The sequence below is a fragment of the Polypterus senegalus genome, chromosome 13 (assembly GCF_016835505.1).
Source record: "Polypterus senegalus isolate Bchr_013 chromosome 13, ASM1683550v1, whole genome shotgun sequence".
In the NCBI taxonomy this organism is placed as follows: domain Eukaryota; kingdom Metazoa; phylum Chordata; class Cladistia; order Polypteriformes; family Polypteridae; genus Polypterus; species Polypterus senegalus.
The window spans coordinates 153006606-153031595 of record NC_053166.1 but is presented as its reverse complement, the minus strand read 5'-3'; the positions used below and the strand labels follow the sequence as shown (position 1 = coordinate 153031595).

Below are 24990 nucleotides of genomic sequence, written 5' to 3'. Positions count from 1 at the left end.
TAAATCACGACTTTGGAACGTAAAGTTGCGTACACACATTTCAGGCCACTGGTTCTATGTATGCAAGTTTTGTGAATTTCACTCCAGAGCTCAGTCCAGTTAAGAATTTGTCAAAGGCTGTTCACTCGCAATCCACACGCAACCCGACTGGCCTTGAGCGGTTTCGCAAAGAAAAATGGCAGCGTGGAGATGTGCAAAAGCTGACCGAGAGAGAGAGACCCGTGCAGACACTGACTCGAGGATATCACGGCGGCCAAACGAGCATCGCATCTACTAAGAACCGACTTGAATGGGCTGAATGTTCGTGCCATCCATTAATTAGCGTTTCATATTTTTTAATTCCTTTAGACCGCTTTGCAGAGATCTGTTTGATTAGCAGAAAGAGACACCGTAATGTCAGTGTCAACAAGCCAAATTATATCCACTATGCCTCAATATTGTTCAATAATAAAATGTGAAAAGTTTCCAAGGATGAACACTTTTTATACATGCCATGTAAAACATTTTCATTGTTATTTCTCAAAGCCCTGTCTGTTACGTCTTCTTACTGAAAAAACAAACAAAAAAAATGAACAAATACTCAGGGACAGCAGTCAAAGTCAAGTGACGTCTGCGTCTGGATGAAATTTAAAACTGTCATCAGATGACAAAGCCTTATTCAGGATTAATTGTCTCTTATCAAGACTCAGTCTGTTCTTTTGAGTAAAGCAAGGAAAAAAAAAAAGCAAATGATTTGCAAAAGCCTTTGTTTTCAAGCTGTGTGCATGAACGCTGATGATGTGATCTTCAAAATTCCAACATAATGCAACGTGCCAGACTACAAACACAAATCACTCAAGGCTGGTTATTATTTTAATGTGATATCGGCTCAGGGTGAAATACGCCGGTCTATTTCCTGAAACAATGGCAGCCAGAGACGTCCTTGGCAGCCCTGAACATAACGGACAGCATTGGGCCTTCTTATAACGCGAGAGTAAGTTGAGAACGGTACATGTGATCATTAGCTCTGCGAGACTGGATTCGACTTCTCTTACACCTCCATCAACTCCTTCCTCCTGCTTGGATGAGATTGAGGCCTGGATGTCCAAGAACTTCCTTAAGCTGACCAGCACTAAAACTGAAGCTCTTTTAACTGGCACCCCCCCATCAACTTATAATGGACTCACAACTCACCTTGGACACCCACATCAAACACCTCTGGAAGTCATCTTTTTACCAGCTCAAGAACATCGCTATACTACGCCCAACACTCACCCTGGTAGATGCAGAGAAGCTCGTCCATGCCTTTGTCTCTTCCAGGCTGGATTACTGTAATGCGCTCCTCAGTATCCGGAGACTTCAGTATATTCAGAACAGCGCTGCCAGGATCCTGATGAGGGTGCGAAAGCAGGATCACATCACCCCCATCCTGAAAACTCTTCACTGGCTCCCTGTCCAGTTTAGAATAGAGTACAAGGTCTCCCTTCTCACCCATCAGTGCCTTTATGGACAAGCCCCTCTTTACCAACAGGAACTTCTCACTCCTTATACTTCCTCACGTGCCCTCCGCTCTGTACACATCAACACCCTCCAAGTCCCCAGAACTAAGCTCAGCAGCATGGGTGACAGGGCTTTGTCATCTGTGGCGCTGAAGCTTTGGAATGCCCTCCCTGATTACCTAAGAGCTCCACAGTCGACGGATGTTTTTAAACGAAACCTAAAAACTCATCTCTTTAGAAAGACATTTTGTTAAAGTATTTTTTTATAGACTCTAATTTTTGACTCTGTAGCACTTTGAGATTGCTAAAATATAAAGTGCATTACAAATAAAATTTATTATTATTATTAACTTCGCTCCTCTGTAAATTGTATTTCCTTTTCTGACCGCACCATTATCCTCTCTCCTTCTATTACAAATCTGGGTGTCAAGTTAGACTCCCATCTGTCATTCGAGGCACATGTCCATCACCATTGTGCAATTGCTTTCCTTCATCTCCGAAACACAGCCAAACTCCGTCCCTACCTTTCCCTCGGCGATGCTGAAAAGCTGGTTCACGCCTTTGTTTCATTGTTTTGTTATGCACTCGTCATCGGGATCCCCAGCAAGAGCCTTCAAAAGCTCCAACAAATTCAAAACAGTGCTGCAAGAATCCTGATGAGGGTGCGGAAATATGAACACGTTTCACCAATCCTTCAGGCACTTCACTGGCTCCCTATCCACCTCCGTATCGAATACAAACGGTTTGTTTACTCACCGGTGCATCCATGGAATTGCTCCACAATATCTGAAGCAACTCCTTAAACTACAATCAGAAACCTCCGTTTTGCAAATACCTACCACCTTCGCCCCCCGTGACCAAACTTTGTACAATGGGTGACCGACCTGCTGCTCCACAGCTCTGGAATGGCCTACCAGAGAGCCTGAGAACACAGCACAGCATAAAGACGACGGACGCCTCACGCCTGGACAAACTGGTGAGGAAGGCAGGCTCTATTGTAGGCACGGAGCTGGGCAGTTTGACATCCGTGGCAGAGCGACGGGCGCTGAGCAGGCTCCTGTCAATCATGGAGAGTCCACTGCATCCACTGAACAGGATCATCTCCAGACAGAGGAGCAGCTTCAGCGACAGACTGCTGTCACCGTCCTGCTCCACTGATAGACTGAGGAGACCCCACACTATGCGACTCTTCAATTCCACCCGGGGGGGTAAACGTTAACATTATACAAAGTTATTGTCTGTTATACCTGCATTGTTATCACTTTTTAATTTAATATTGTTATTTATCAGTATGCTGCTGCTGGAGTAGGTGAATTTCTCCTTGGGATTAATAAAGTATCTATCTAGCAGATTGTGGACTGTTTTAAAAAACAAACAGTTAAAGACTTTTCTATTTAGGTAAGATTATTAACAAGAATGCTATAATTATTGTTGTTTTAGCTCGGTTTTTATCTTGCTTTGCCTTTGTTTAAACTTTTTTTTTTTTTATGTAGCACTTTGAGATTTACTGCTAATGTGAAGTGCCCTATAAATAAAATGCATAATTATTATTATTATATTATTATGGGACGATGCGGATAGGCCCCACAATACAGGGTCCCACCAGGAGCCTCCAGAACCCACCACCGCCGACAACGTTTTCCGTGATAATTGATAATTTTGTCTGAATGCACAATCATCCCCGTAACCATGAGGAGACAGGGTCTGTATGTGGTCGCAGCGGTAAAGTTTCGACCTTGATTGGTCTTGTTGTTTGCTAGGAGTAAGCATGGCCGCTCTACTCTCTGCTTGAAACCAAAAAAGAGCAGGAAGAAGTCTGATGGATCACCAGATCAGTGATCCACTTTTTTTCTTACACGATGATGAAGGTGCACCAGGCCCAAAACCCACAGAAGGCCTCCTGCACAATATGGACAAAGTGGTTTTTTTTTTACCACACTGGAGCTTTGAAATACGAATACAGAAGTTCAAAAATGGTCAGGCAAGTGTGAGGAGAATGCCTGTCCATGTTTGCCACAGACAACCATACTGAGCACCTCCGTACCATGATTCTGATGAACCACCGAGGATGTGGGCTCCCTGATACACCTTCAGCCCATAAAAAGTGGATCACGGCCTGCTGCTCTTCTTTGGTGCAAACTGAGAGTGGAGAGGCCATGTTTAGTCCTGGAAGAAAACAACAGAAATGGACGGATCAAGGTTTAGCACTGTGACCACCGGGGAAAAATATAAAGCCAATCAAAACAAAATCATGACACAAGTGTGGACAAACATCGACTTACCCTCGTATTACACGGTTCAACGCTGAACTACCTGCTCTTGGATTTGGTGTACATTCAAAGATCAGGCCATACAAAAGGAAGACATGTTGCAGATGAGCGTACCGGGCAGCCAAGTTTATCAACAAAACTATGACTTGTCAGCTAAAAATAAATATACAGTACATCAGAAGGAGCAACTGCTCCAAAATCTGTTACTATTACTAGCAGGAAGGTCCTATGAACATTCCGCTTTAAGAATTGTACTTATTTTTTTATTTTTAAACTAGATCTGTAACATTGATTTCAACATATTTTCTGAAAGGTCCCACCAACTCACCTAAGCCACCTGGTGCCCACTTCTACCCCCTCGTGGTGTGGTAAACGCTTACGGCGTTAGTAACACTCAATATCTGAGGAAGGCTCTGGCATGGCTTTTACTCTTCCGATTAAAGAGAGCACAAAAAGTGACAAGAGACCAATCTAGGAAGAGTGGTATGGCAGTTGTCGATACAGCAGGAGGTCTCCTGTTTAATGGATCTGTTCAGGTGGGAAATCAAACTGAAGGGGTGGGGAGAGCAGGAAATCTGGACAACATGCGACCTTCAAGACGTTCAAGGAGGACAGTGCTCCCCTTCTACAGCACACCCAGTCTCTTGATGTGGATGTAGATTTCACTCCACCACCACCTCCCCATCCCAGGTAACATTATTAAAAATAGACATGATTTAAAAGAAGAAAAAAAAATACAGTCTCAATGTGACAAAACTGTCTCTATCACCTTCTGTGGCGCAAAGATCTGAGCTGTGGTGTGCCAGAGTTTTGAGCAGGCAGCGGCGTTGCAGGCCAGTCATCGCCTGGTTTAGAATGCGGAGTGGCAGGCAGCTCAGTGCTTTGACCAGCACAGGCTTGCTTTCCTTTCATAGATCTCGTTTCTCTTCTAAGATTTTGCACCATTTCTTCCTCAGAAACCACCTCTTGCACCTCGTTGTCTGAAGGTGGGTCAATGTGCTCACCGCACTCATCCACAGCACGTCGTTCAGGTGTCTTGGAGGCCTTCTTAATGGTGCTGACTTCCTCATCACTGTCCATCTTCTCCTCCTCTTCCATTTCATTTTCTTCTTCCTCCTCCTCTTCTTCCATTTCACTAGTCTCTTCTGTCAGTTCTACGTTTTGCTTGTCAATTTTTTTCACGGGAGTTACAGCAGTGTCATTAACAGCCCGTTCTGTGAAGGTACTGGGTGCCGAACAGTCCATGATCTCCTCTTCGTGTAGGTCCCTGATAGTTAACAGAAAAAGGTCAGTGAAGAAGGTTTGGGGGGCCTTTGCTACAGGTGTATGAAACTGCAGGACATTTCTTAATCTTCAGTACTATCAGACACCTAAAGCCCATGCCCAAACAACTTGGGGGTTAATCAGGTTTCTAGACCACCTGTTCAAGATTTAGACTACATTTTGCAATACCTTCTAGATTTCAAAGCCTGCTATTTTCTAATAACCCTTGTAATAATATAAATTTTATTATGGAACCATCATTTTATACTTTATGGCTGTCCTGGTCAACATAAATTTTGATACAGAACAACATGGGGGTGTTTTAAATGTACAGTGGTACCTCGGTATACGTCAGCTTTGGAATAAGTCCAAGTTGGTATACATCCTGTTTGGACGCAAAACATTTTGCTTGGTATACGACCTTTGTTTGGAATACGACTTGCGTACTAGAACACCGCATACTACCCTTGTTTACCTCTCTCTCTCGAGAAAGCCACGACTGCCCACAAGCGTCAGTATGCCAGTTGCAAGAATTCAGTGAACAACCCGCAAACTACCCTTGGTTACCTCTCTCGAGACAAAGCCACGACTGCCTACGAGCGTCAGTACGCCAATTGTTAGAATTCAGTGAACAACCTGCATGCTACCCTTGGTTACCTCTCTCGTGACAAAAACACGACTGCCCACAAGCGTCAGAATGCCAGTTGCTAGCATTCAGTGAACAACCCGCGCTATAACTCTCTGTGAATTTTCACGCGATTTTGTGTTTTTTCACGTAAATTTGAATTGATTGTTAAAAAGTATGAAGGTGGCATGCATATCCGGGACATGGCTGCTGCATACCGTATGCCGAGAACGACGATATCTACGATTGTGAAAAACAAAGACGTTATTAAAAAGTGAGGTTACATTTTAATTTATTTCATCTAATTGCTTTAGTATTTATGCATTTTTAGTACTAAGCAGTGTTTAAATTATTTTATACAACCCCATCAATGCCGATAACAATATAATTTTTTTTTAATGGACACGGATTAATCCTTTTCCCTTTATTTCTTATCAGAAAAATTCATTTGGTATATGTCCTGTTGGGTATAAGTCAAAGGATCTAGAATGGATTAAGGACGTATACCGAGGTACCACTGTACTTTTCATGTGGATTTCAGAAATATTGTCAGAATTTTTCTATCAAATCCCATCATAGTTTTTGAGTGATGTCTTTTTTTCCTATTTAGGCTTGTCAACATAATTGTGTGTGTCACTGAAAAACCCTGTGTGAGGGGGAACGTCCAATTAGATTTGTGAATTCAGCACAATACTGGAAGATCCGTCTATAGATGTGACAACAGTAACATTTAATGGTTTGGAAGGGAGAGTTTTTTAGATGATATTGTGCTCTCTACATCATGATTTTGCCAGAACTCTATACTCCCACATACCTGCTGCATTCTGGTAGCTTCATGCTCTGCCACATGTAGTCCACAAACATGGATGCCTGAAGTAAGCGGCTGAGTCTCTGGAAGTGCCGTTCTGTGGGCATAAAAAGTAAACTATGTGCATTGCCTGCAAGAAGTCGACAATAAAAGGGCATCAGAGCAGAGAACAAACCTGTATACGGGATTAACCCCTCAACCGCTGCTCGGATGCCATTATACTGGAGCAGCTGTTCCGGGTTTTCACTGCGCAGCAGGACTTCAAGGACAGCCTGTGCCTCGTGGCAATGCCGGGCATTAGTGTTCCAAACAGTGCAGAATCGCAGGATTGCCTCTGCAGTAAAGAGAGAAGAGTAGTCTTAGACTGAACATGGGGATCCAAATTCAAGTCGAAAACAGCTTGCAACAGTGAAGATGAGCTAGTATGTCGGACATGGAACCCAGTACAGCTGAACTGGATTAACCGGGCTTTATATCTATGCAACTGTATGCATTTTTAAAACAAATGATTAAAGGCGAGACAGGAAATTCTACACTCTGCACGAGAAAAATTAAAAAGAAAAAACATTCATGTACAGTGGATTCATTTTTTTCACATTTTGTTATGTTGCAACCTTCTGCTAAAGCAATTTAATTTTTTTAAACACATTAAACAACATTCAATACCCCAGAATGAAAAAAGAGAAAACTGTACTTTAGAAATTTTTACAAATTTATTAAAAATGAAATCTGAAATATCCCATAAAACACAAGTATTCAGATCCTTTTCTAGGAGTCTTGAAGTCTCGCTCAGGAGCATCCTATTCTATTAATCACCACTGAAATGTTCCAACACCTCGTCTGGAGTCCACTCACTGGACACAATTTGGAAAGCCTGGCTGTGCAGTTGTATGCAGAACCTCCGTCTCCGACTCCTTCATTTGTAATTAGACTCGTATACTTACTATGTTGATTGGAAGGACAGAACATACACAACACAAAGCATTTCATCACTGCCTCTGTGAACCATCTGTATATCTTTAGGCACCAGAACTTGTTAAAGTTTGGGCTTAAAGGCTGTAGTGATGCTACTGTGCCCTTTTTTTTCTTCAAGAAGTTACAAATGTAAGACAAAACCTGTAAAATTAATTTATACATTTTTTTCAAAAGGCTACAAGAAAAAAAGTACTGTATATGTGAAATTGAAAATTTTAACACATTATATTAAAATTTACTTTCAATCAGAGTCAGTACCATCGTTACCAACTCCAACCCCAATAACTGCTTCCAACTCTGACTCCACAGCTCTGTAGGAAAGGCACACAAAAGTCGACAGAAGCTCCCACAGCTGAGGAAAAATCAAGTCATGAAGTCAAAAGAACTGCCACAATAGTTAAGAGACAGGATTGTGTTGAGGCACAGAGCTGAAGAAGGTTACGAAAAATGTCTGCAGCATCAAAGATTCCCGGAGCTCATTTGCCTTCAGAATTCTTAAATGGAAGACATCTGGAAAAACTACAACCCTTCCTAGAGCTGGCTACCCGGCCAAACGTAGCAATCTGTGTAGAAGGGCCTTGGTAAGAGAGGTGACCAAGAACCTGATGGTCACTCTGGTTGAGCACCAGAGAACCAATATGGAGAAAAGAAAAACTTGAGCGGCAACCAACACTGCAACAATCCACCAATCAGGGCTTTAAGACAGACTGGACAGATAAAAACCTCTCCTTAGCAATCGATACATGGAAGCCCACTTGGAGTTTGCAAAAAGGCACCTTAAGGACTCTCAGACTGTGAGAAACACCATTCCAATAGTGAATCATGGTGGCTGCAGAACAATACCGTGAGGTTGTCTTTCAGCGGCAGGAGCTGGTTGAAGGAAAGCTAAATGGAGCAAAGTACGGAGGTTTTGTGCAACTTCTAGCCGTTGAGTGTGTCAGATTTGCCGACTGCAGTCACTGATCTCATCGCCAGATCACGTCAATTGTTGCCCACGTCTACTTTACCGACCAAGCACTGATCTTCCAATGCAGTTGTGCTCACCCTGCCTGAATGAGCAGGCGCTACCCGAACAGTTGAGATCGCTGCTGAACTCACTGCAGCTATTAAGTCCTTTTTTTCCATTCTATTGTGAGAAGTAAAACAAAAAGACAGACAGACGAGCTTCTCTTCCGTTATCGAGGTCCAAAGCACCCATGCTGCTTGAGGGAGCCGGCACAGTATGAAGGGTCAATAGCTGCAGTGACTTCAGCCACAGACTCTGCCCTTTTGTACCCCCCCCCAATTCTGTTTTAGGATATAAAGACGAGCCTGTTTGCGATGTTCAAAACACCCATGGTGTTCCTTATTTCTCTTTGCTGATTTCTATGCATTGCACTTCCAGATGAGCACTCATTGGTTGTCAGCTCTCACGCACACACAGTCTGCCCCTTCAACTAAAGACAAAATCAAACCAGTTTAATTATAATCATAGCGAGTCACAGACTAGTCTTTCTCAGTCGTTGGGCATGTCACATTAGGTAACCAGCTTCACAGTAGCACACCTCCAACGACCTCCAGCTCTTTAAGATTATGAAAATTAAGGCTGTGACTGAAAAATCGCTTGGAAAAAAGTCATGCAATGTGACACACAGCCTTTAAGGTCAGCAATGGGAATGTCCTTGAGTTGCCCTGCCAGAGAGCTCAGACTTGAACCCAATCTAACATCTCTGAGACGACCTAAAATAGCTGTCCACTGATGTTCTCCATCCAACCTGACAGGGATTGAAAGGATCTGCAGAGAAAAATGGCAGAAAAACCCCCAAATCCAGGTGTGCAAAGCTTACTCATATCACAATCAAGGAGACTCTGGGCAGGAATAGCTGTCAAAGGTGTTTCAACAAAGTACTGAGGTAAAGGGTCCGAATACTCGTGTCAATGTGATATTTCAACTTTATAGTTTTATAAATTAACAAAAAAATTCCTAAAATCCTGTTTTCACTTTGCCATTCTGGGGTATTGAGTATCGCTTGATGACGGGGAAAAATGTAAATGATTTCAGCAGAAGGCTGCAGCACAACAAAATGTGAAAAAAGCGAAGGGGTCTGCAGACTTTCTCAATCCATTGTATGTGAAGACTCAAACTGCATCACAATAACGCAAACGTTTACACAGACTGAGAGTAAAAGGAAACCTTCCCTTGGCCATCAGCTGCAGCCTGTCTGGAATTAATTTGTGTCCCTACCTGCAAGTCAAAAGCTAACTGGAGATCCTATACACCAAGATGAACTGATTTTTAAGACTGGCATATTTTACGACCACCCAGTTGTCCCGCCACACACCTTTCTGGTCCACTCGTAGCTTCAACAGTGTTTTCTTCAATTGTTCATCCCCATCAGTATTTGCAAGAATACCTAAATAAAAATAAAATACAATTAAATGCCTGAAAGCCTTATACAGTATCTCACAAAAGTAAGTACACCCTTCACATTGTTGTAAATATTTTATTATGTCTTTACATGAGACAACATTGAATATATGACACTTTGACAACACTTAGGGGTGTACTCACTTTTTTTACCAGCGGTTTACACCTTTATGGCTGTGTGTGGAGTTATTTGGAGGGGACAGCAAATTTACACTGTTTTACAAGCTGTACACGGACTACTTTACATTACGTCATAGTGTCATCTCTTCAGTGTTGTCTCATGAAAAGACAGAATATGTGCATCTTGGGAACTGCAGGTCTGACATTGTGGTCAGCAACACAGGGGACTGTACTTTCTCCGGTCCTGTTCAGCCAACATACATCGGACTTCCAATACAACTTGGAGTCCTGCCACGTGCAAAAGTTCCCTGATGACACTGCTATTGTGGGCTGGAGGAGACTGCGTGCAGAGGGTGCAGACCTATAAATACCTGGGAGTGCAGCTGGATGACAAATTGGACTGGACTGCCAATACTGATGCTCTGTGTAAGAAAGGTCAGAGCCGACTATACTTTCTTAGAAGGTTGGCGTCCTTCAACATCTGCAATAAGATGCTGCAGACGGTTGTGGTGAGCGCCCTCTTCTACGCAGTGGTGTGCTGGGAAGGCAGCATAAAGATGAAGGACACCTCACGCCTGGAAAAACTGGTGAGGAAGGTGGGCTCTATTGTAGGAGTAAAGTTGGACAGTTTAACATCTGTGGCAGAGCGACGGGCGCTGAGCAAACTCCTGTCAATCATGGAGAATCCACTGCATCTACTGAACAGGATCATCTCCAGACAGAGGAGCAGCTTCAGCGACAAACTGAGGAGATCGTTCCTCCCCCACACTATGCGACTCTTCAATTGCACCCGGGGAAGTAAATGCTAACATTACTCAAAGTTATTGTCTGCTTTTACATGAATTTTTATTATAAAGTATCTATCTAATAAAATGTTTACAAAAATGTGAGGAGTGTACTCACTTTTGTGAGATACTATTTATATACAGTATATTTATATATATATATATATATAAAATTATAAATATAATATATTGTCAGTTATAATCATCAAAATTAAAAGAAATAAACATTTGAAATACATCAGTCTGTGTGTAATGAATGAATCTAATATACAAGTTTCACTTTTTGAATGGAATTACTGAAATAAATCAACTTTGTCATGATATTCTAATTTTATGACCAGCACTTGTATATATATATATATATATATATATATATATATATATATATATATATACACACACACACACACACACACACACACACATATATATATATATATATATATATATATATATATATATATATATATATATATATATATATATATATATATATACATATACATATATATATTATATACACATCCACACACACACATACATGTATGTGTACATACACACACACACAGATAGATATATATATATATATATATATATATATATATATATATATATATATATATATATATACTGTGTGCACAATTATTAGGCAAGTGAGTATTTTGACCATATCATCATTTTTATGCGTATATTCCAACTCCAAGCTGTATTAACTTGAATGCTTATTGGATTTAAGCACGCCAGGTGATGTGTATTTGTGTAATGAGGGAGGGTGTGGCCTAAGGAGATCAACACCCTATATCAAGGTGTGCAGAATTATTAAGCAGCTAGTTTTCCTCAGGCAAAATGGGCCAATTTTTGAAAAGTCAAAAATTGTAAAAAGTCTTTCAGAGGGATGCAGCACTTTTGGAATTGCTAAGATATTGGTGTGTGATCACAGAACCATCAAACATTTTGTTGCAAATAGTCAACAGGGTCGCAAGAAACGTGTTGAGAACAAAAGACGCAAATTAGCTGCCAAAGATTTGAGAAGAATCAAACGTGAAGCTACCAGGAACCCATTATCCTCCAGTACTTTCATATTCCAGAGCTGCAACCTACCTGGAGTGCCCAGAAGTACAAGGTGTTCAGTGCTCAAAGACATGGCCAAGGTAAGGAGGGCTGAAACCCAACCACCACTGAACAAGAAACATAAGTTGAAACGCCAAAACTGGGCCAAGAAATATCTGAAGACAGATTTTTTCAAAGGTTTTATGGACCGATGAGATGAGAGTGACTCTTGATGGACCAGATGGATGGACCTGTGGATCAGTAATGGCACAGAGCTCCACTCCAACGTGGAGGTGGGGTACTGGTATGAGCTGGTATTTTTAAAGATGAGCTAGTTGGACCTTTTTGCATTGAAGATGAACTCAAAATCAACTCCCAAACCTACTGCCAGTTTTTCAAGACACTTTCTTCAAACAGTGATACAGGAAAAGACCATGATTTTTATGCAGGCCAATGCTCCATCACTTGCATCGAAGTTCTCACTGCGTGGCCAGCCAGTAAAGGCCTTAAAGATGAAGGAATAATGACATGGCCCCCCTTCCTCATCTGACCTAAACCCTATCGAGAACTTGTGGGCACTTCTTAAACGCTAGATTTACGGGGAGAAAACAATACACCTTCTGAAGAGTGTCTGGGAGGCTGTAGTCACTGCTCCACAAAAGCTGATCGTCAACAGATCAAGAAACTGACAGACTCCATGAATGGAAAGGCTTATGACTGTTATTGGAAAGAAGGGTGGCTATATTGGTCATTGATTGATTGATTTTTTTTTGAAATGTCAGAGATGTTTATTTGTAAATTTTGAGGTGTTTGTTTATTATTCTCACTATAACAGATGAAAATAAACAAGTGAGATGGGAAAATTTTCATTTTTCCTTTAGTTGCATAATAAATCTGCACACTAATAGTTGCCTAATAATTGTGCACACATATGTATTCCCCTGATGATGTTCACACTCACATTTCCGTTGTGAAACATTCAGGTTTATTAACATTTTGGATTGACTGATAGCACTGTGTTTGTTCCATATTAAAATTAATCCTCAAAAATACAACTTGCCTAATAATTGTGCACACAGTGTATATATATATATATATATATATATATATATATATATATATATATATGTGTGTAAATATATATATTTTTTTAATATATTATTTATATATTTTAATTCCAAAGCAGAAAATCAGGAAAGAATCCCCACCTTTGATAACCAGAAGTACTGTATGTGGCTGATCCAGAGAGATGGCCAAGCCCAGTGCCTTCAAATACTTTTTGTCATGCAAGAGGTTGGATAGCTCCTGCTGCCTGAAAGAAATGCATCATAATTACAATTGCTTTCCCGAGTATTTTTTTGAATTGTGTCCCAAACAAAACACAATTTGCAAAATAAACAGCTGCTGAGGTTTGTATAGCTCGCACATATTTTGATAATAATCGAAAGAATAGGCAGCATCACTCAATGATGTGGCTTTAGATGAAATTTGTATTTTGGCAAGTTTTTAATGACCTTGTTTAAAAGTTTAAAGCTACATGGAGCTACGCATGTGCATCTGAGAACCACCACCCTGGCTCGAGTGACATAGCAGTTCCACCTTGGGACGAGGGGGGGCACAGACACCAGCGGCATTGTCACTTTACCAGGCAGAATCCTAGGGTCACCGTGGAAAGACATGTACTTCTGTCTCACGTCTCCAGAAAGACTCCGCCCCCTATGCTGTAAAAACCAGGCCACCAGAGTGCCAGGCATCACACCTTGTCTGACAAAAGAGGAGGACAGAGTATCCAAATCCCAAGGCACACAAACCACAGCAGAAATGAGGCTAACCATACCAGTTTTGTTTTGCCACCATGCAGCTGTATTTCAGTTATGATTTAATGGGGTGACCTGGCTGGTGGCCCAACTTTTTAGCCACACTAGGACAGTTTGTCCGCAGCCACGTTACAACATATTCCCCACTTACTTCATTATTTGTTGTTCCTTTATGGCAAGCTCCTCAGCCAGCTCTGTTTCGGTCACATCCTACCACATAAAAGGGAACAAATACAAATTTTCATTCCAGATCATTCTCTTCACTCTAAGATTTATTGACCAGTAAGTGTCTGCCAGGCAACACAATACCCCTGCTCTCTAATGCCAAACAGTTTGATAAGAATTTACTAAGCTTTTCAAACTGAAACCCTTCACTTGTTGTCATGTTAGTTGCTACTTTACATCAATAACTGACCTTCCACAAAGTGATGCAGGAGTCAGCTGACCCAGTCACAATCAGATCATCCTTTTTGTTGGCAGAAAGAGCCCATACTTTATCCTCATGAGCATCTATTGTCTTCACACACTCATTCAGCTTAATAGTCCAAAGCTTCAAGAGGCCATCTGAGCCACTAAGAGGACAAACGAGAAAAACCATCAACATTATCTCAACAGACAGTGACCGGCCACAGTAAACTTCCCAACACTTAGGAGAATTACCTGGATGCCAGCTGTGTCCCTTTGCTGATGAAAATAATTTTCAACACCGAAGCATCATGTCCTTCAAATGTCTGTGAGAAAGAAACATAATTCAATGAAACCCATCCTAAGAACAGATAGATAGAGAGACAGAGAGATAGATACTTTATTAATCCCAAGGGGAAATTCCAAAAAAAAAAAAGTTGGCTAAATCCTTGGATTTAATTCACTCCCATCATCCCAGGCGGCTATTAAAGTCATTCTCACCTTCAAACAGCTAAAATCCTGCAACCCCCATAGCTTGACGCTGCCATCGGCAGAGGAGGTTGCCAACACCTGGTCCATGGGGGAGAACTGAACACACCAAATGCCACGTTTGTGGCCCCTGAACACTCCAAGAAGGGAAAGATCTGTCGAGGACCAGAGTTTAGCTGTCCGATCCTGTGAGCCTGTGGCAATTAATTTATCATTTGGAGAAACTGTAATACTGTTGACATCCTGCAGGATGGGTAGGGTGGTTATTGAAATGGGACAAAAAAAAAAAAAAATTGAGTGGGAGTGGAACTCATTTACAAAAATGAAATTTATGATTTATTTCTGGTGTCATTGTGAAGCCACTCCATACTCATACTCATACACATATGCATAAACAACGAGAGAGGATAACTGTAAACCTCACCTTGTCATGCACTTTTGCAGTAACGCTCACATGTAAAGACTCTACGGTGGAGCTCTTCCAAAGGGACTCTGGGAGTTTCCAAACTTTGATTGTGCAGTCCTGACTGCCACTAACCACAAAGCTTTCCTTCATCCTGCAAAACAAAAAGGACACGCGTATCGTTAATACACATTTGACAACATGTGTAGGATCTGTGTGAAGATCTGGTGAAAGTTACCTGGAGCATGAGATACTTCCAACAGCACTGACATGACCACATCCTCTAGCCACACAGTAAACTTCGCCAGTGTTTGGATTCATGCGCCAAATGCAGATGGTCTTGTCCTGAGAGTATAAAAGACAATTACAAGTTAAAACAGTTTTGTTTACAGACTGCACTGAGGAGAACACTCACGGGATCAGCTCACTTGGTTACCTTAGCACAGCTTGCGAATGTGAAGCTCCATCCAAACACATCTACTGCCAATACAGTTTCTAAAAATACACAAAGAACAACAATGAGCAATCTATCTCATGCTGCTCGAGATGTCCCATCCCCAGTGCGGATGTCATACTAGAAAAAGCAAAAACCTGTGTGCCCACGAAGAATCTGGCAGTTAGAAGTTTCCAATTCGAACACTTTCAGCTGTGGGCTATTGGTTGCCACAACTATGTGAGAACTCGAAGGACCCAGGAACTTCACATCCAGAACCTCATCACTGTACCCCACAAACTGCAAAAAAGGAAAACGGCTTTAAAATATGAGGAAAATCTGGGAGCATGCACACAGGCAGAAAGACATAAAAGCTAAATGGTTGAATGGTGGAAGGGTAAAGAAATTAAAATGAACACTGAAAACTGAGCCTGCAATGTCGGAACACTCACGGATAGAAGTTACAACTCAGAGATAGTCTCCTACCCACTACACCTACTCACCTGCTGCTGCAAGGCCAAAGTGTGAAGGTCATAAAAAAGCAAGTTGTGTTCAGCTGTTACAGTAGCCAGGCGATTTGTCTTTGGCAACAGCAGACCGTGGGTGAGGGCCTGCTCCTCTGCGTCCTCCTGTGGACTGCTGGACCCCGACTGGGTGAAGACACACCGAGCTGTCGTTGCCTCCCAAACCCTCAGCACACCTGTTGGAAGGACACATTGAATAGCGTTTACCAAATTGTTCAGTCTGGCTCCTGGACAGATGCATATTTTCAATGAAACCTAGGGCTGGGCAACGTTCTTTATTTGAACAACTTTATTGAAAAACTTGGTGTGGTCAAAATTATTAGCCCTAAATGAATTTATCAGGAAGCTTTGTAATAAAGTTAAATGTTCTGGTGTCAAACCACACCTGAACCCCATATTAGCACCACACCCTAATAAATTGTTACGCTTGGGTCACAAAGTTGCACAGGATCATTCAGGGTTTTCAAGAAACAGAAACTTTGACTACAGCATAATAAAGCATGATGAATAAAGCAGATAATGTCTGGGGGCAGAGAGACAAGGCAGCGAGACACTAGGACAGCCTTTAGTGCGGTCTTTCAAATGTACGAAGCCGTGCGCGAGATGCACAACACGTGGCACGGCAGCCCAAGCAGCAGGCTAGCAGCTGATCCGCAAAGAGAAGATGAAAAGCAGTGCTTGTTTCCCCATTGTATCACTGTTTAAGAGGGGGTTTCGGAGGAACGGTCACCATGTTCACAAAATGTAATGAAATGAGCGGGCTAGTGGTACTTAAAGGCAAGCCTAAGTGGCATCATGCTTACGTTATTTGTGAAAATTAATTTCATAATGCCAAAAATCAACAAAATAAAGTACGGAAATCAGGGAAAAGATAGTGGCTGCTCATATTAAGACGGGTGGCTGTATGGCAATTTCCAAGTGTAAGACTGTGTCCAGAACAGCCGTATGTTGCACTATTGAGAAATACGAAGTGGCCTGGATGTGGCTGCAAGCGCACAATTTCAAAGACTTTGGAGAGGAAAATAATCAGAAATGCTAACAAGAACCCCCAGATCATTGCAAAGGCAATTGTCACCAAAATGGCCTATTCTGGACTTGAACCTTCACACAATGAAGAGCCCTCACAATATTATTATTAATAATTTTTTTTTTTTTTTAAGACTTCAAGGTAATCAGCTAAGAAAGGCTCCATTGCTAACACAGCGGCAAATCAAAGCTGGACTGAAGTTTGCCCAGGACCATTTGAAACATGTGGATGAATTTTGAAAGTACAGTGGAACCTCTGGTCACGACCGTAATTCGTTCCGATCTGGTCGTGACCCGAAGTAATTTCCCCCATAGGACTGTATGTAAATACAATGAATCCGTTCCAGACCGTACGAACTGTATGTAAATATATTTTATTTAAAGATTTTTAAGCACAAAAATAGTTAATTATACCATAGAATGCACAGCGTAATAGTAAACTAAATGTGAAAACATTGAATAACACTGACACTCAGGCTTCCTGCTCAGCTGCACGCTCGCTCTCTCTCTCTCACGCTCTCTCTCTCTCGCTCTCTCCTCCTGCTTCCTGCCTTCTCCTGTAACCTCACGTTCTCTTTTTCCCTTTAGCCGACTCGCGCTTCTATTTATGAAGAGGACGTGGTAGTCGTGGCAATTACGGATGTGGACCGCTTCTCACCTGTGCACTTAGGTGAGAAACGGCCACATTACGAACTCCTCAGGAACCGCTTCGGCCACACACCACCACACCCCCTCGCTAAGCAGCGAGTGCGGTGACTATTTATTAAAACTGGCCTTTTTTGACGGGAGCTGGGGACCCGCTATACCACAGGAGGAAGCTGGGTTGAGAGGAGGTTACAGTTTTGAGAGAGTCCCTCTGCGTGATGCACCGAGAACAATGTACAGTACAGGGGGAGACTGAACACGTGCGGAAATCATCGGCGCATACGAACCAGAAGAGAAACTGGTTTGTTCGTCACCCGAGTGTGTGGTTGTGAACAGATGCAAAAGTTAGACAAACTTTTTGGTCGTAACCCGATTTGTACATGTTCAGAGACGTTCGTGACCCGAGGTTCCACTGTATGTCCTTTGTTCTGATGAGACAGAAGTGGAGTTGTTTGGGCACATGGACACAGCTTTTGCTTGGCGAAGGAAGACAGAGACAGGAAGACAACCCTAAAAACACAATTCTCACAGTTAAACATGGTGGCGTGAACATAATGCTATGGGGCTGTTTTAGGCACAGAAAACCTTGTTCAGGTACATGGTGTAATGCTGAAAGAAAATTACATTGACATTTTGAAAGATAATTTGAAGAAATACGCTGCTAGTCTTGCTTTGGGTCATCGCTGGGTCTTCCAGCAAGATATTGACTCAAAGCACAAATCACAGTTGGTCCAGGACTTTTTGAGGAACACCAAAATCAAGGTCTTGGAGTGGCCATCTCAAAGCCCAAATCTCGATCCTATTGAGAATTTTTGGCAAGAGCTCAAGGTTATGGTCCACACTTAAAAACTATCTAATTTGTATGAGCTGGAGCAATTTGTCAAGGAGGAATGGTCTTAAGATCCCTCAGGAGACTTGTGCAAACCTTGTGAGAAACTACAGTAAGATGTTGATATCAGTTGATAGTCAGAAGGGGTACACTATTGACTATTAAATTGTCAGAGGGCTATTTATTTTGGCCATGCTATTATTGGGTTTTCCTTGTTTCAGCTAGGTGCATCAGTAAAATATTTTCATCTAACGTCTTGGAAATTGTGTATTTGTTCTTTTGGAAGCAATTCTCATAAATACTTCAGTCATTTTTCTTACATAAATGAATGGTTTTGTTCTATTCTGGTCAGAGGGCTAATAATACGACCTTAAAAGTATACTGTACAGTTGAAATGAGGTTTACCTTTCCTGCCAGCAGTAACTAAGTGAAGACCATTATTGGTGGTCCCTATCTTGGAAAAATCTCCATGCTCTGGCAGAAGTATGGCGGTCTCCACACTCTACAAAAAAAAACCACAAAGACAACCTTATGATTCAGGTTCTACAGAATACCATCCACCTCCCCTGGAAAGGGAGAAACCTACTTCAAACACAGGAATTGTCCGCGTAGGCTGCCATGTCTTCAGATCCCAGATAATGCAGATGCTGTCCCTGCCAGAGCTGCATATAAAATCAGACCATCATTACAGACATCAGTCATCTCAGCCAAATATCTCCTAACTGTGCACAATAACCAACCAAAGAAAGGCAGTAGCAGTGCAACAGTAAACCATACCTGAGCAATGTGTTGCCATCCAGTGAGAATGCAAGAGACGTCACCGCGCTGTAATGGCTTTCCAGAATAAACTCACAACGACTTTTCTTCAGGTTCCACACACGGATTTTGCAGTCCATAGAAGAAGTAAAGAGTTGAAGCCTCGAGATGTCAGGATGGAAGTGCACCAGACTGGGGAAGAGACAGACAGTTTTAAGATAACATACAGAGGGGTGGCCAAGATGAAGGACACAACACTATACTCCCATCCCAGACAACACTTAAACAACAAGATCACAGCATCCTTCTCCAACCACCAAAAAAATAGTCCTTACTGGACAACACCCGAGGAACCCTTCAGGTTGTGTGTGCAGTACTGCTTCATGACATCCCAAACCTTTATGGTGCTGTCACAGCCGCCTAAACATACAAAAGAAAAACAGGAAAACCAGTTAGAATGAAGTTAAGACAGCCACTCAGAAGGCTATCAAATCTAAAATCTTCTCAAACCTGTTGCCAGCAGTGTAGAGGTTGGGTCAAAAGCCATGCTTGCTACTGGTGACGTGTGTATCGCCTTCCATGTCCGAATGCATTTATTTTCCCTCCAGTCCCACTGCTTTAAGAGAAGAGCTCGACTCCCAGTTACCAGAACCTACATTGAGGAAAACAAAAACGGCATCTCAATCACTTCATGACTGCCTTGAAGAATAGTCAGAAAGGTGTGTCCACCAGTTTACCGAAAAGAGAAAAACGAATATTGCACCAATGCAGCAGACAAATGAAGACCGAGATGTTACTGTCAATGGCTTCCTTGCAAGGTTTCTACCATTGTTGTGACAGAAACACGCTGCTCAAAGATGGCACATGGAGTTTCAGGAAGGCAGAATCAGGTTTTATTGCGTGATGCATACAAGGACCCAAAATCAAGTGAAATGAGTAGGTAACGGCCAAGCTGGCATATATAGCATGTAAAAGTGTAAAAATCGATCAAGAAATAACAGAGTTATAGTTGAAAATAATTAAGTGGCACAGTTTTTTGGCCCTCTGTGTAGTGTGTTGCCGATTAATTCGGTCAACAACAGAGCAGCAGCAGTCAGGTTTACTTAAAATTAAGATGACTGAATTTCACTTTAAAAGGAACAACTACAGTGATTTTTTTAAGAATTTGGTAGGCCTTTTTCCATTGTTATCCTGTAGTAAATTACCTCGTCATCTGGACTTAAAGCAAATGATGTAATATCTTCTTGGTCATCCTAGGGGCAAATAAAAAAATAAAAAAACAAGTAAATAAATATTTAACAACATATTAACGCAAGGACACTTGCTTTGCACTTATTCATGCCTTTATCTAATGCAAGTACAACTGTGTCTACGATACAACAACTGCTGACACGGCACAACTCGCTCAGACTCACACCACGAATTAGCAGAAGGAACGGAATCTGCAACTACGCCGTTCACAAACACTGAGCTGCAAGCTAACAACACACACACACACACACACACATCAGACCATATTAACAAGCCCCTCTTGGTGTCATACCTGTTCAATATTTTGAAATATCTTTCCAGTCTTCAGGTCCATAATGTTGATTTTTGTTCCACAGGTGCAGAAAATATAATTTTCATCCTTGTTAACCTAACAAGACACAAACAGTTCTTATGTGCCACATTTTGAAGCTGTCAAAAGTAAAGATGGAATTCATAACATGAGGAGCTCATTTAAATGCAGCCTGTGCACCTCATGTTGCTCTTTATATTTACCTGAACTTTTCCTCCCATGTAGAAAGGCTCAATTTTGCTGGCAACAGCATAGCTGCAAGAGAAAGGCATGAGATGTCATTAGCACTTATTATTCAATAGAAGAGGTTTCATAATGATCGTAAGCCTTAACATCTCAAGAAAAGAAACTCTCGACGACAATAAAACTCTTACCTGTATCTATCCCACAGACTAGCGACAACAGACAGGGAAGATAACAAAAGAAGACTTATACAAGAAGATGTGCATTGTGCATGGAGTGATTCTTTAATACAAGCTTTGTATCAAATTAGTCCTTGTGCTGTGATTGGATTTTGTGTTTTTGTAGCTTTGAAGAGGCAGTTTCAGTGGAATGACTTTCTCACCGAGCATTTCCAAGCATTGAGCCTGGTCCACTCACAGGGCTAACACTCTCTACTAGACACACACACACAGACTTATTCATTCACACAAGTATCCCACATGCATTCATACAGAGACAATTCACAGGCTCCAAGCAGACACCTGTTTGGATACACAAGGAAAACTGGAGTACGTCAATGGCTCTCAAAGGTGAAAACCAGATAGATAGATAGATAGATAGATAGGAATAGCAGTACTAGATAGATAGATAGATAGATAGATAGATAGATAGATAGATAGATAGATAGATAGATAGATAGATCGATAGATAGAGGAGAATAGCAGTACTAGATAGATAGATCGATAGATAGATAGATAGGATATTAATTTAAGTATAGTCGGCAGGATCACAACATTATATACAGATAGATTAAATGTCCCCAAGAGCAAATCTGGCTTTTTACAGAATCTCTTTAAATAAATAAATATATACATTATATAAGAAAATGTCTGACTTGGCTGTCCCAGGCCCAGTGAAGCACTATGCAGACATATTGCTGTTGGTATGAAGGAGCCCCAGTAGAGTTTCTTGATAAATTTTCCCACTAAGCATGATAAGGCACCAGCACGCTCTCCCACTGCCCACATGGGCTTTCCTTACTCAGCCACAGGGGCAGCCAGATTATGTTCATTCTGCCACTGGGTCTGATATCATCGGGTTTCTGTTTTCACTGGACAGTCACTCCCCTTCAACAATTCGGCTTCATTATGAAGCAAGAGCTGAATGAACAGGAATGAAAATTCATTGTTGCAAGGATGTTATTCATGAAAACCCCTGCAAAAACTTCAGGGTTTGCTGGGTCCTTATGTCTTATCTCTGTTCACCTCCTCACTAGGCCCCACCATCCAGTCCCGTGGTTTCTCACATCAGTACTAAGCCAATGATTCACAGCTGTTCCTGTCGTACCCTCCAAAGGGGTCTGCTAGAAACTCTGCCCGTCTTCACTGATATTGCAACCTCCAGCTTAACCTGGCCAAGGTGGGCCTTGCTATTGTAGTCTGTTTACTGAGTACCCCATCTCTGCTCAGCTCGACTCATCATCACTAATGATCCTTTGAGTGGTGATCAATGACCAGCTCTCCTGCACCGACAATGTTGCAACTGTAGTAGGCAGCAGGTCAGCAATTATGTACATGGAGACACTTGTGAGGCCCTGTGCTCCTTCCTTCTCACCCACACAAGTCTGCTAGTGAGCAGCGTCTGATGACATCACTCCTGCATGGCATCCAGACTCTTCATGTGAAGCTCCTGGCAGGCAGAACAAGCTGTCCAAGTCCTTCAGACCTGCTGACTCCCTCAAAGTGTTTTAAGTGAATATCTAACTGATCCTGCCTGTGTTAGGTTTTTGTAATCTAGGAGCAGTCCATCACTTGTATTTTGTTCTGGGCTCTTCACTTGTGCACCCTTGTCCTGTAGCACTTCTTCCCAAAAACAGTTCCCCAGACTGATGTCTATTTGATTATGTTGTCCTCTTTTGTAAGATGGTATGTATCTCTCTGTTGTCCAGCTTTGATTTGTAAGATGGTATGTATCTCAAATGACTGCCCTCCCACAATGAAAACGTCAATACAAAACACAATGACAACAAATGCTCCACCTATTATATATTACACAATTCCTCTCGTATCTATCTATCTATTAATTAGTTTGCAAAACTAAATGGGCCTCAGTAAGAATGTGAATTTGGGTAGGTGGGTACAAAAGTGCACGTCTGTGTCACGGGTGGACTGACGCCTGCCTGGTGCCCAGTGTTGTCAAGAGGGGGCCCCGGACCCTACAACCCTGAACGTGGATTATGCCGATTGTGAGAATGTATGGATACACGCATGTTCATGTTGCAGTAAGAATAAGGTGTTGCCATGTGTAAAAAATTCTGTGAACTGTGCCCGACTAAGACACAAGTCGTCGGCACCGTTAATTCCAATAAGTGGTTACATTTCTGAGGTGCCGTTTATGCAGCGGATGCGCCACAAATCCACTATGACTAGTCTAACATTATCAACGTGCAAGAAACCGTCACTTTAAAGCCTAAAAACGACTGTAAAATGTCTCCTTGCGAATGAACACGAATGGACTTCTTTGAATGTGCAGTGCACTGGACAGGCGCCTCCACGAAGTAAACAGATACCGCAACCGAGAAAGGGAGAAGACAAAAGGACACAATGAACGAAGACGAATGGGAAAATATCAGCTTCACTGTTACACCGAGACAAGGCAGCAGCCACCCCAAACTCTACTGAAAGAAATCAACGGGCACATGGGTTACCGGGAGAAACATTCTCTGCCGCGCTCAAGTCCCACGACTGCAGCAATCCCGCTTAAACAAAACGGATAACTATCACTCACTTGCTTTTGAAATTCAGCGTGCTTCTTTCAGCCTTCATTTTTGCCGATCAGTGATAATATTAAGAATTTAAGGATTTCACGCCATGCGTCTACAGGAGAGGTGCAGGCGCAGATATTCTACGACTCGGCGCTTTCCGATTACGTAACTAGGGGCGTGTTCGTGCGTTTGACTGACAGACACGATCCAAGGGCTGAACTTCAGAGCTGTTCGTATTTCTTGAGTAGTTTTCCATAGTCTGTTCATAGATGCACTACTCCACGTCTAGGGTTACTTTAGAATGAATAAACACAAACGTATTTAACACACATCAGAGTAGTTAGCCGTGCTACATCCTGGCTTCAGAGGCACGGGATTTTGAAACATCCCGGTAGGTTTTCTCCGGGCACTGCGGTTTCTTGCCAAGGATTTATAGGTTGCGTTAATTTAGAACGTGTCTGTGTGAGTGAGCCGAGCCCTGCCTGGTCCCTATTGAGTCCACTGTGCTACGAAAAGGTGGGCTGTACAATTAATGACTTGTAAACTTAACAAGAAAAATCGTATTTTCTTAAAATTCCACAGCAAGGATACCATGATGTGCACTAATTATAAACCGCCGATACCTGCTAGAATAATGTGTTCGATGTTTTGTGTAATTAATAACTCTTAAAATATGTAAATCGCGGAGTTTATCTGCGGGGCTGTTTAATTTGTACCTGATTTCTTGTTTACAAACTGAATAAAAAACTACATTGCAACGGACTCGCTTTTCTCGTTTATACTTTAGACTTTTATTACTGTATATACTTTATGTGTATTTATAGATACATTATACAATAAGTCACAGATTTTAATATATATTGAATATATTATGTAAATATGTGGGTAACCTCTGGGGCTCGTGGCTATATCTATTTATTATATAGTGCTTTATTTATATATATATAGGAAAAACTTTATGAAATGCATATATCAACGGATATGAAAAGCTATAAGTAGACAGATACGTTTGGAAGGTACATGATTAACAAAAAATATGCTTTATAATTCATATGTACTTATATAACGGAAAAGAGCAATAAAAGAGCTGTAGTACATAATCAGATATGAATGTCTCTATATTATAGAAAGATAACTGGATTGACGGAAGAAAACATAGTGAAGAAAAGTACTGTGCAATACTACATAGACAGATTTAAAAGGCACTATATAACAGGTGGATATCTATCTAGCTGCATTTCATATCTATTTATCATATAGAGCATTTCCTATGGTTTCATATATTATAAAGTTCCTTTCATATCTATTTATCTAGTTTTCTATATCTGTCTTTTATATAACAACTTAGATAACTAGGAAAGATGGTATATAATGCATATATAAATAGATAAGAAA

The 24990-nt window shown here is 41.6% G+C and overlaps 1 protein-coding gene across 1 annotated transcript; it reads right to left on the bottom strand.

The window, feature by feature from the left end:
- Window positions 1-4029: 4029 nt before the first annotated feature.
- Window positions 4030-23769, bottom strand: tbl3 (transducin beta like 3). Its single transcript, XM_039775159.1, has 23 exons — window positions 23619-23769; window positions 20873-20924; window positions 20652-20747; window positions 20314-20361; window positions 19619-19760; window positions 19444-19528; window positions 19130-19300; window positions 18939-19014; window positions 18758-18854; window positions 15832-16028; window positions 15487-15628; window positions 15332-15390; window positions 15134-15240; window positions 14917-15049; window positions 14505-14735; window positions 14259-14329; window positions 14014-14170; window positions 13750-13808; window positions 12990-13093; window positions 9741-9812; window positions 6620-6778; window positions 6451-6541; window positions 4030-5015 (listed from the first exon to the last, which is right to left on the bottom strand). The coding sequence occupies exons 1-23, from the start codon at window positions 23654-23656 to the stop codon at window positions 4514-4516; spliced, it is 2889 nt and encodes a 962-aa protein (XP_039631093.1). The 5' UTR covers window positions 23657-23769; the 3' UTR covers window positions 4030-4513.
- Window positions 23770-24990: the final 1221 nt, after the last annotated feature.